General features: G+C 41.3%; 1 protein-coding gene across 3 annotated transcripts in view; it reads right to left on the reverse strand.

Moving 5' to 3' along the window:
- The window catches only part of RASSF6 (Ras association domain family member 6), a 51,183-nt gene that overhangs the window by 31,952 nt on the left and 6,124 nt on the right, over positions 1 to 13,107 (reverse strand). The window contains exons 2-3 of one of the 3 annotated variants that reach the window (XM_077750290.1): positions 10,768 to 10,943; positions 7,197 to 7,295 (exon numbers count right to left, since the gene is read on the reverse strand). In XM_077750290.1, the coding sequence (XP_077606416.1) occupies positions 7,197 to 7,295; positions 10,768 to 10,829 (161 nt within the window). In that variant the 5' untranslated portion in view covers positions 10,830 to 10,943. Of the gene's footprint in view, positions 1 to 7,196; positions 7,296 to 10,602; positions 10,740 to 10,767; positions 10,944 to 13,107 lie in introns of those variants that run through there. The other 2 variants (XM_077750298.1, XM_077750307.1) reach the window with 2 other exon arrangements.

Consider the following 13,107-nt stretch of genomic DNA (forward strand, 5'->3'; position numbering starts at 1 on the left):
GGATGAGCACTGGGTGTTATATGGAAACCAACTTGACAAACTATGAATGAAAAAAAAAAAAGAAACTACCTCCACTTTGATGAAATAGTCTGTTGTTGTAGCTGAGTATTTTGTATTTTTAAAAAATGTTTATTATTTATTTTGAGAGAGAGAGAGCAAAGAGGAGGGGCAGAGAGAAAGAGAAAGAGAGAGAGAGAGAGAGAGTCTCAAGCAGGCTCCATGCTGTGAGCGCAGAGCCTGCCATTGGGCTCAATCCCATGAACTTCGAGATCATGACTTGAGCCAAAAATCAAGAGTCAGATGCTTAACCAACTGAGCCACCCAGCCCTTGTTGTAGCTGAATGTTTGGAGAGAACAGGCACTGATTTATGAATAGTGGTAGTGCTTCAAACCAGAGATTATATTTACCTGCCCCATTCCTTAGCTCTGGCCTTCTTTCCATCTCAAAGCCAGCAAAGGCCATGGAGTCATTCTCACCAGCCTTGCTCTGACACAGACTCCCCTCACAGAGCCCTCTTCCTGTCTCATATCTAAAGACCCGGGGGATCACATTGGGCCCATCTGAATAATCTCTCTATTTTAGGGTCAGCTGACTGGCAACCTTAATTCCCTTTTGCCATGCAACTGTAAAATATTCACAGGTTCAGGGGCTTAGAATGTAGCCCTCTCTGGGAGGCCATTAATATGCCTCTCCTAATATTGTCTGAACACGTAGGAGACATCTTGTTAGAAAGTAAAATCTGTATTTTAACCAAGATATCCAGGAAATTTGCATATACATTAAAGTCAAGAGAAGCCCTGATGTAATCCGTCGGCCCTTAGCTATGAAACAGTATTTAAGGGTAGCGCATGTCAAAACACTAATGTCCTAACTTAGTTCTCTGAACTTTAGCTCCCATAGGCGTGCATAATCAACAAGAATTTGAGGGATTATTACGTAACAGACAATGTAATAGATTCTGGGATGTATACAGCCAGTGAGGCCCCTGCACTGATGGGACTTACATTCTGTAGGAGGCAGACAGAGGAAAACAAAAGAGCAAAATAAGACATACACTAATTTTACATAGAGGCAAATGCTCTGAGAACAATAAAACAGGATCACATGATGGAGTGCATAGTAGAGGACATGTCAGAAAGGGTGATCAGGAGGCCTGAGATATTAGGCTGAAGTCTCAATAATGGGAAAAAGCCAACCCTGTGAAGAGTTAGGGAGAGCGTCCCAAGCAGGAGATGCCATGCCCTGTATGCAAGACTAAGCTTGGCATGTTTGAAGGAGAGACAGAAAGGAAGAGTGGTTTAAGATGAGGATCTAACAGCCCTCCAGGCCAGATCCCTAGGGACAGGGAATGGAAGCAGGAAGCTGTTGTAGTCGTCCAGGCAAGAGATAATGGTGGCTGCGACTAGACGGTGAGAATTGTTTGGATTTTGGAGGTGGAGCCAATTTGACTTGCCACAGGGCTGGGTTTAGAGGGGAGGGAATGGCGTGATTGGGTTAGTCTGTAGCTTATACGGGGGTCTTCTCATTCTCCCATGAGTTAAACTTTCATTTCAGTTTTTTTCTAATCCGAGCCTCACACATTCTTTTAAGCCAGTTGACAAGTAAACACAAGTGTGCCACGAAACTCTGGCCATTATTGGAGCAGACACGGGCTGGCTGTAAAATAACACCCTTTGTGTATGAACAGCTGGAAGCTGTGTGCTTGTTGAGGATGACTACCTTGACTCCACAGTCTGATGCCTCTTGTTCCCTAGGGATGAGGAAATGATCTATCTATTTTGCTAATTCATTAACAGTCTCTTGGACCGTTAAGATTGTTACCAGAGTGTCTGAAACATGGCAGGGGTGGGTGATCCTCAGGGCCACGTACCTGAGCAGGAGCTAAAGACAGGAGCTTTCCTGACACACAGGCCCTTACCTGGCTCTTCTGTGGTGTTGCCATGACTTGGACCACTGATCTCCTTACATTTAAAATAATACAGGGGTAGGAGCGCCTGGGTGGCTTAGTCGGTTAAGCGTCCGACTTTCACTTAGGTCATGATCTCGCGGTTCGTGGGTTCGAGCCNATACAGGGGCACCTAGGTGGCTCAGTCAGTTAAGCGTCCCACTTTGGCCCAGGTCATGATCTTGTGGTTCATGAGTTCGAGCCCTGCAACAGGCTTTGTGCTGACAGCTCAGAGCCTGGAGCCTGCTTCAGATTCTGTGTCTCCCTCTCTCTCTGCCCCTCATCTGCTCATACGCTGTCTCTTTCTAAAAATTAAATAAAACATTTTTTTAAATTAAAAAAATAAAAACAATATGTATTAAGCGACCTCTTTGTTTTTCTTCTGGGTGCCTTTCATATACTCCACACTCCATACAGAGCATAGGGAACATACCATAGCATTTGCTTTGCTTAACATTGTTAAACGTCTTCCCATTGCTCTTGGGATTAAAAATTACAAATCTTTACCACAGCAGGAGAGGTCCCGCTTGGTCTCTTTTAGCCTACTTTCAAAAGGTGCATTTCCCCGTGTCTTGTATGTCACCCACACCGGGTCCCTTTCACTTGCTGGAACTCTGAGCTCTCTCTCTGGTCGTAAGGATTTCAGGCAGACTCCCTGTGTCAGGAATGCTCTCCTGCTCACTTCCTTAAACTTGCTGGCTCCCTCCTTGTTCAGATACCAGGAACCCCCTCCCCACCCTGCCGCTGTTTAGGGTAGTTCCTTATTCTGTAAAGGGTCTCTTTCCTTCTGAACATCTGCCTCAATTTCTTATCAAGCCTTTAGACCTGTAGTTCTCAGAGTGTGATTCCCAGACCCGCAGCACCTGCACCACATAGGGACTTCGACTTCACACCACCCCAGACCCCCTCAGTCACAGCCTGGGAGTGGGTCCTCAACCTTTAGTGTAGCAAGCCCTCCAGGTCATTCTAGTGAAGGCTCAGATTGGAGATCTGTAGCTTCAGGCAGCTCTTGTCTTTTTTGCTCAAAATTCCATACCTCAGTTTCTAGTACACATTCTGGCTATGGTGTGTTCTCAGTAATTATTTGTTGAGGGGAAAAAATATAGAAAATTAAATCCTGACCTATTTTTAGAGGAGGAAAAACTTTTCACCAGTGCCACCACTTGACATATCCAGAAATTCAAGTAAATATATTTATTAACCATAAGTTAATACATTTCTAGTCTTTGAGTTTTGATTTTATCAGATTTTCTATTGAAATATTTTCAGTGTATCTTGATGTATTTTAACCAACCAAAGTGATAAAATAGGTAAATGTGGAATAAGTAAATTGGGTTGAGAATAACAGTCATACTGATATGATTCGTGATTATCAATGCTCATTGAGAAATATCTGATATAAAGAAAGCTTAAAAAATAACCTTTTTTCACATAACTAGGGAGACCTTATTAACCTTTTTTGACATAGTAACTAACACAATATCTGATTTTCCATCACGAACATTTCTGTTATTTTCGTTAGGTCATCGAACCTCAGAGTGAAAATGTTAAAATAAATTTTTAAAAAACAATCTCCACGTAGAAAAATTCTCTCATTTTTAAAGGAGATGGTCCCAAACATGTCTTGAACTTTTTGACCCTGACATATTTTATTAAAAAAAATTTTTTTTAATGTTTATTTTTGGACGCTCAACTGACTGAGCCACCCAGGCGCCCCCTTGACCTATTTTAAAATCCTGATTCCTTAAAAAAAAATGTCAGAGAGAACTCTCTTAGCCTTTATTAAAGGCAAGAGTTAAGAGTTAAGCTGCGACCTCGGCTCAGGTCACGATCTCACAGTTTGTGAGTTGGAGCCCTGTGTCGGGTTCTGTGCTGACAGCTCGGAGCCTGGAGCCTGCTTCAGATTCTGTGTCTCCCTCTCTCTCTCTGCCCCTCACCCGCTCGCACTCTGCCTCTCTCTCTCTCTCTCTCTCAAAAATAATAAACATTTAAAAGTTTTTTTAAAAAAAAGACAAGAGTCCAGTGGCCTTCAGGACAGGGGTGTCCTCTTTATAAACCCAACTGCAGGGCATGCTGGGGCAGGCAGTTTTTGACCCACTTTCTTTGATTGTAGAAGACCCTGGCCATGGAAACCGGGCAAACATTGCCCTCTGGCTCTACTGGCCAGGTAGAAGCAGCCTCTGGAACATTGGCTCTTTGTGCTGAATTTGTGCTCAGAGGTGCAGGTGGCTGATTCCTTTGTTTCAGCAAAGGGTGCCGGCCAACATGCTTGGAAAAAAACACTGTGGAATAATGCACTTTCTGCTAAAATCTGTTACATCATGCTAATTAAAGTTATTTACTAAGGACAGGAACGCACACGTGGCTTGTGGGCTGCTGGAGACGTTGCAGCCTGCAAGGGTGTGTATGAGGTTCCCGAGGAGGAGAAAAGTCTAACAAATTCAGAGAATGAAGTCTGATCTGCATTCTAAAACTGGGTTTGAACTTTTTTCAAGTACTTGGTTGACATTTACTCACCTCTGAAGTGCCCCGATTTCAGCTTAGCACCTGAAATGAAAGTACTTTGAAAGCAACCGTATGGAACGCTTTTTTTTTTTTTTTTTTAAACTCAGCTCACGGAGAATATTTACCATGTGAAGCGGCAGAGCAGTGATGACCCCAGGCAATGAAACGGCAACTGGAAACTTAGTCAGTTGAGCATGAAGCTGACTTATGCCAACACCATTTACCCAGGGAAGTTTCTAAACTCAGAGAATTCTCATTCAGCAATAAGACACAAATGTTCTATTGCTGCTATGCTATTAATGTCACAACCTCTTATTTTATCGATCAAAGGTAGCTCTCATGAAATGTGCTGAAGCCAAAATTTTCATTAAGTGGAATCTATTTTCCTATTAGTTTCCATTATTTTTGCATATTTTTGTGCAGGAAAATAAAAATCCCTAATAAGTTTGTAATTTCTGTCTTGTTCGCTGGAACAAAGCCTAGCACAGAGAGGGAGCAGAATGCCTATTCGTCCAGTGAATAAATGAGTGGAGGTGTTTGTCAGATTTGTGACATGTTGGATATCCTAGGTGGTCGGTGGTGACGTTTTGTAAGGGTTTCCCCGGGCTCTGGGATTTTGTTTATTTCAGGAGGTCAGAAGTTCTTGAACTTTAATCCTTTCCTCCTCGGAGCAGTGGTTCTTAGACTTCAGTATACATCAGAACTAACTGATTAACTGACAAATGGAGCCCAGGATCTGCATTGTTAACAATTGTCTGATTGGCAGCACATGGACCACATTTTGAGAAGCACTATCTTTAAGTCTGGCGTTTGTGAAAAATGTTATACAGTTTTACTTTACCATCTGGAGTTCCAATTGATATGTGGATACCAGGGCCTGAAAGGGGCTCTGGGTTACAAAAGATAAATGATCATTCCTCAATTTGGTCGATTCAAAATATGACACAAAATAAGGGTCACTAGAATTGTATACCTTTCCTTGGAAATATCCTCCCCACCAAAAACATAGTTTCATTCTCTTCCATTAAAATATATTCAGAATCTGGGGCACCTGGGTAGCTGAGTCAGTTAAGCGTCCAACTTCCACTCAGGTCATGATCTCACAGTTCATGGGTTCGAGCCCTGTGTCGGGCTCTGTGCTGACAGCTCAGAGTCTGGAGCCTGCTACAGATTCTGTGTCTCCCGTTCTCTCTCTGCTCCTCCCCCATTCATGCTCTGTCTCTGTCTCTCAAAAATAAAGTAAAAAAATTTAAAATAAAATACATGCAACATCTGACCTTTTTTCTTAAACCTCCGCTACTGCTACCTCGCCCCAAGGTACCATCATCCCTTCCCTGAACTTTCAGCTCCTTGATAACTTCTCTGCTTCCACTCTTATCCCCTCTTCAGCCTGCTCTTAACACAACAGCCACACTGATCCAGTCACCCATGTGCTCAATATCTTTCAATGGCTTCTCATAGGTGAAAAGATGAAGTCTCGCAATGGCCTGTGAGACCCTGCGTGTTCTGGCCCATGATGTCAGGAACCTCCGCTTCTGCTGTCCCTCCTACTTCACTTTCCCACCCTGGCTTCCTCTATCCTATAGAAATGTACCTGCCTCAGCGCTGTGAATTTGCTGTTCCTTTTGCTGCCAGCCAGACACCTGCATAACTTGCTTGCTCACCTCCTCCAGGCTTTTCCTCTAACGCTACCTTCTCACCGAGGCCCTCTCTGGGCATCACATATGAAATCATAACCCCAAGCTGTCCACCTCCGGCACTCATTACTCCCTTTCCCACTTTATTTTATTCTTCCCACCTTTCAGTGTCTAATAATATGTTTGGTTACTCATTTAGCTTACACTGCAATTGTAAGGCTAAGGGTTTTGTTTGGTTCATTGCCGAATGCTCAGGGTCCAGAAGAATACCTGTCCTTGGGGAGCAATTAATATGTACTTGAGGAATGAAAAGATGAATCCACTATCTTTACTTTCCACCTTCTTCCCACCTCTTACATTTCATGTTTATCCTTCAGTTCTGACTTATTTCCATTGTTGAACATGTTAATTCTCTCTGCTTTCCTAGGCCCAACCCAGCATCATTTACATCCACTGCCTTCTATCATTTGTTTGGCTTTGTTTCTCTTCCCAGGGAGGCATGGGTCATATTCCAGGGCCAATTGTGTGTGTGTGTGTGTGTGTGTGTGTGTGTGTGTGTTTTCCCTTGTCTTCTTTCTCCATCTGCTTTTGCTCCAGCTCAGCCAGTTCAGTGCTTGGCTGTAGAGTTTTCAAATTCCTGCTCCGTTATTCCCAAACCAATATAAGATGCTATTTGCTGTGTATAAGAAAACAACTGTGGATGTTCCATATATTGCATAGCCTGACATCAAGAGGGACACAGTGAAAATGAAGTGTGTCCGGAGGAGTAAGCGAGGGAGAGAAGGGGACAGGGAAGGCCTGTTTTGGGACTAATTCTTTGACCATATAATTTATGAGGAGACTTAGATCTCTACTTAAAGCTGCTCCTGAGAATTCTGCCAACTACAGTGGAATTAGACCACTATTTATGAAATGTGAGTGATTGTTCCATGAAAGGTTATAGGTTAGCAGTCTTGGGACATTTATTCAAATTTCTCTTCACTGTCTCCACTGTTGATTCATATTAGCAATCGTGGGGTTCATTTACCATGCTTAGAAAGACAAAGTCCTGGGGCATAATCCACAAATGACCGCTGAGTAGGATTAACACACACAGGCGTATGATTACCTGGTAATGAATGTCCTCTCATTGATGAAGATCCAGGAAGAGCACAGGTCAGCCATCGTATTCATCTTTTCCCCTTTTGTGGGAGCATCTGAGGATACCCTGAGATGTGAGGATAACATTAATGGTACTTTCCTGTGATGCATTCATCAATTAATTTGTGACTTAAATTGAAAAGTTTTGCTTTGTCCCTAGCGAGTAAAATCATGTGGGGCACGTTTTTAAGTAGTGTTTCTTTTTTTTTTTTTAATGTTTATTTATTTTTGTTTTTGAGAGAGAGAGTGTGAGCAGGGGAGGAGCAAAGGGAGAGAGAGAGACAGAATCAGAAGCTGACTCCAGACTCGGAGCGGTCAGCACAGAGCCTGACACGGGGCTCAAACCCATGAACCGTGAGGTCATGACCTGAGCCGAAGTCATAACTGACTGAGCCACCCAGGCGCCCTTGATGTAGTGTTTCTTATATGGGCAGGAGGGTTCAGTTGGGGAGGGAAGGAAAGAGAAAGATTTCTTTTTTCTTTTTTTTTCTTTTCTTTCTTTTTTTTTTTTAACCATGTGCCACCGATCTTATACTCTGTCTGAGCCACTTTACAGATGTTATCTTACTTGGTCCTCAGACCATTCCAGTAGGGTGTGGGTGTTATCACCTCTGTTTCCAACACTTGGTAAGTAGTGGGACATGTAATTTGAAGCAAAGTCTGAATCTTGAAGGCCTCTACATGTTTCTTTTCACCAACATTGTTTTGGCATTTGGGAAAGGTTATATAAATTACAATTTTTGATTTTCTATAAATTGACTCATTCCAAACTTCTTTTCAAAGATTTTTTTCTAAGGGAATTACTATTGAGGATAAATGAGATGCCCTCCAAAATGTTCAATTGTAAGAAAATAAGCTCAGAGTTTAGCGTTTTAACTACAACACATTTTGAGTGAGTTTCTAAACCTTTTCACGACTTTTCACAAAGTGACTTGTTTGAAAACAAGTAATAATGTCTTATTATCTCTGCTCTTGCCCCCCCCGACCCTTATAAGTTTTAAGATGTTTAAGTGTTTTCCTCTGTTTTTCTTACTCCATATGTGCTTCTGAGAAAAATACATTTTGTCTCTCGTGGTATATTTCTTATTTGAAACTGAAAACTATATTTTTCATGTAACTTAGGGAAACTAAGTAGTAAAGGCAGAGGAACATATAATTTAGTTTTAACAGCCTCTGAAGAAAGATGATAAAGAGGGCATATGAAGAAATACTAGATGGGCCAGAAATATATAACTTGACATATGGCCGTCCCCTTGGTAATCAACTTGAGAGATTGACAACTATAGAATGGAGAGACAGCGAGAGAGAAAGACAAACAGGATAGGGAGATATTTCTAAGAAAGTACAATACAAAACACAATGTTGGCCCATGTTAAATGCAAATGATTTGCAAATTTGTAAGTGAAACTGCCGGATCAAAATTGTGCTGATAATCACTTTACAGTTGATGGCTATATTAGCTATACTCCTGGTAATGAATGTATCCAGTATGGTTAAATTTGGCATAACTCCTACCAGGAATCCTACTTCTGAATTTTTAGTATTTGAATTGGAATGCACTGTAAGGATTTTTTTCATTTTTCAATTTATCCACAGTTCTGATACTACCAGGTTTTAGTGATTCAAAAGTTATGTTCCTGTTCTCTCTCTATATAATGCACAGATGTGCTTGGGGTGTTTGAAACTGCTGTTTTTTGGTGCAGATCTTACTTTTTATTGAGAAGTATAAAAAAAGAAAAAGAAAAAGAAGCTGTATGAAGAACTTCACCTGTCTGGAATAATGTTTCTGAACCCTTGCTGGTTTTATAGTTTATAGTAAAATTTCCAGGACTTTGTGAAAAAAAAGTTTAGATGTCTTGTTCTTATTATAGTCTTAAAGGAAATTTCCAGAAACTTATGGAAAAAAATTTTCAGTCAGTTTTAAAGCTCTACTTACTTGGCAGCTCAGTGTTATTCTCTTTAAGATGATACTAAATTCCCAAAGACTTCTATAATTCCCTCCCCCCAAAAGCATTTTATAACCACTGAAATTATTTTGGCAACATGAGAATACAAGACAGTTAAAGTAGAAAAGAAAAGAAATGTGAGCTAAATGTTTGGAGATGTGCAGAAAAGTGGAAAATGTATGATGTAAACTGAAAAACTACAGAATTGGTGGCCAAAGGCAAGGAAGGATTTGCCAGTTTGGTAAATCTGTTTTTGGAGTATTTCTAGAATGAGTTCTCTCCTATATGATTCTGTGCATGGGAATACATTTCTTCTATTACAGCCACTCAACTCAAATTGGCTGAACTGTGCCCCAGACCTACAAACATAATTTTAAGTTTCCAGGCATCTAAAATCAAGCTCTGACTCGCAAGTGTTGATTAAGGGTGATGTAACATCCTTCAAGTTTCCTTCAGGCTCTGGAAACTGTGGTCAGACATGAATAATATCCTCCTTTACGTCTTCATCTAAATGGCATTAGGGTGTGACCAGAGATTTTAAGTCTAATATTTTCTAGTCATTCCATTTTGCAGAAATTACATATTTAATTACCATTGCTTCAAGCTTATAGAATCATAGGGGATATAGCCAGGATAAAATATTAGTCTAGAGAGAAAAGTTCAACTTTTAATTAAAAAAAAAAAGATGGGGCGCTTGGGCGGCTCAGTCGGTTAAGCGTCTGACTTCGGCTCAGGTCATGACCTCACGGTTCGTGGGTTTAAACCCCAAGTCAGGCTCTGCGCTGACAGCCAGCTCAGAACCTGGAACCTCGTCACATTCTGTGTCTCCCTCTCTCTCTGACCCTCCCCTGCTCACGCTGTCTCTCTCTCAGAAATAAATAAAACATTAAATTAAAATTTTAAAAAAGAGGGGTAGGGTCTTCTTCCTTTTACTTCCAAATCAGCTTAGTTTGGGTGGAGTAAGGTGTTTGGAAGGTATTTCATGTCCTTTTTCTCCAGAAGAATAGTAATTCCTCCACCCACTGCTCAAAATAAGGGAAAAGGAAAAAAGAAAAAAAAAGGAAAGCTATTTTCATAAATCCCCTGATGCATTATAGCACATTATTTGAAATTATATAGTCTATTTCAAAGCTATGAGCACATCTCACTGGGCAAATTGTAATAGTCTCTAAGCTGAATGCTTCACTAATTCCCCTTTATGCTTTTACTATCTTGACCATCACACATCACATCATCTTATGTTCACAAACCTTCCTGGGATCGAATTCTTAGCAAATACAGTCCAGTTCTCCTAACCTGACATTCAGGTTTTCTGCTATTCTACCAACACCTACTCTTCTAAACTGAAAATTGAAGCTTTTCTCGAATTCCAGACCTACTGGTCCAATGGATCTCAAGCCATTGAGTCTCTTGTCACCAGTTAGTTACCTCATGTGAGAGGGCCCTCATCACCAGAGGTTGATGTCCCGATTTCTGCTTCTTCCTAGTCTCTGCTCAAGTGGATCCTTATCAAGTCTCCCCAAAGTCTATTATCTGCACTGCTCCGATGACATTTTCTGCTCTCCACCTTGTATGGTTGCTCTTGATTTATACCTTATTTTTCTACTCCTATCTTCTTGCTCAAAGAATGGTGTTCCTCTAGTTGGGGATGTCATCTTCTTTGATAGCTCATCATTGGAAGGGAGTCTCCTGGAGGACTTATGCTGGAAGCGACAGAAGCTTAGCCACCAGGCAAATCAACTCTGTAGGTCAGAAGCTACATGGGCTGCCTTGGGAGAAAAACACAGCACATTCCATGAGCCCAACAAATCCCTGTTACTCATTCACAGGATTTGGTCTGGGCTGTTTGGTTCCATAGCCCTTGCTCTCTTGCATCTAAAACCTGAGTTTTGTCTCTAGATGCTGTCATTTGAATCACCCACAACAAGGGTTATTGCTGCTCCCTACTGAGAATCCCCCAGTGGTGATCTCATTGTCCAAACACTGTCTTCTCCTAGATCCCAATTATTTACCATTTATTCTTTAAATTGACCCCTCCCTGCACCTCTCCTCCCACATTCCAATGGCCTGTATCTTGCCAAATGGTTCATTTTCTCTCCTTGTTTTTTCTCATAGCAGCATTTGACGAGGTTGATTGTTTCCTGTTTTTGAAACGCTTTTTTTTCTCTTGAGGCTTTTGAGACAAAGCAGTAACCACAACAACCTTGCCTTGTTTTTTTTTTTTTTTTGCTATTTCACAGCTGTCCAGACTCCTCTACACAATCACAGAATGCTGGCTTGTTCTACTGGTCTATTCTCGGCCGTGTCCTCTTGTCTGTCTACACTTTCTTCCAGATAATTGAATCTATCTCGAACCCAACTTCTCTGCTGAGCTCCAGACCCATGTCGTTATCTATTTAATCTCTACTTGGATGTCTAGCAGGCTTCTCCCATGCCATCATGGCCCAGACAGGACCACTGACTTTCTTCAGTCTCCAGAATTCCCTCCCTGACAATTCTTTCCTGTCTACCCAATTTGACACCATAACTAAGACTCATTTTTATCTTTTCCTCTTTTATTAAAATTTTTAAATGTTTATTTATTTTTGACAGAGAGAGAGAGAGAGAGGAGAGAATGAGCAGGGGAGGGTCAGAGAGGGAGGGAGATACAGAATCCAAGGCAGGCTCCAGGCTCTGAACTGTCGACACAGAGCCTGACACGGGGCTCAAAATGGACTGAGAAATTATGACCTTAGCCAAAGTTGGATGCTTAATAGACAGAGCCACCCAGGTGCCCCTCTTTTCCTCTTATATTATCACCATATTCTAGTTCAGAAGTAAATCCCAGTGGTTGTACCTCCAGTATATCACCTGAGCTCAAAAGCTTCTATTTCTAGTGCTACCACCCTGAGGTAAGCCATCATCACCTTACTCCTGAATTTCTGCATCAGCCTCATCGCTAGTTTCCCAGCATCCCCCAGTGACTAGTCTTCCGTTTTCTAACAGAATCTAGGATGATAACTTTAAAGACTAAATCTCATCATTTGATGATTAAAAGCTTCCAATGACTTCCAAGAATGAGCTAGAATAAAATATAGCCTCCTTATAATTACCCATAAAATCCCATCAATCTCTTCAGTGTTCATTCCCTTCATTACTTTCCTCACTGATTACATTTAGTCTACATTGGCCTTTTAGCTGGTTTTCCATCACTTCCTAAACTCATTGCCATTTTAGGGATTTACACTTGCTGCTCCTCCTACTTAGAGTACCCGCCCTTAGACTTCCACATCTGTTTCCCATCGTGCTGATCTTGGTCCAAGTATCTCTTCACTCAGAGGCTTTCCGGTGGCAAATCCCGGTCAGCCACCTACCACATGATTTCCACTTAGGTACGTCACAGTATCTGAAAGGATCTTATTTATTTACTTATCTGTCTTCCCCAACCACAACATGAACTTCTTCAGATCAGGGCTTTTTGTATTTATCTGTATACATCCAGCTCTTAGAATTTTGCCTGGGACATGTAAGGAATTCAATTCATATTTGCTGAGTGACTGACTAAATGTAGAGTTGCAGACGTGACCTGAGGGGTTAATTGTTATTTATAAAAAATTTTTTTACCACATCGTTAGCATGATAGCTTTGCGGAGACTAGATGTTGGGCAGATATTGAACTGAAGAATCACCAGTGGAAGTTTTTACAATCATAAAGTGCAATTGATAGTGATGGGCTGAAAATCACTGCAGGAATCTCCTGGTTGGCTTCCTATTTGTATTTATCAGAAAATAGCTAAGGTGTCATTAAAGACACTGAACAATTGCTGCGGAATTATGTTGTCAAACTGGTGAGCTATGCTAAAGCCAATCAGAAAACTTGAGGTGTGATTAAAGGATTTCAAAAGCACTTAACATTATTCTCTGACCTTAGGAAGGAAGGCAGTTAAATGGAAT

This window comes from Crocuta crocuta, unplaced genomic scaffold (genome assembly GCF_008692635.1).
Source record: "Crocuta crocuta isolate KB4526 unplaced genomic scaffold, BGI_CrCroc_1.0 scaffold1, whole genome shotgun sequence".
Taxonomy (NCBI): Eukaryota; Metazoa; Chordata; class Mammalia; order Carnivora; family Hyaenidae; genus Crocuta; species Crocuta crocuta.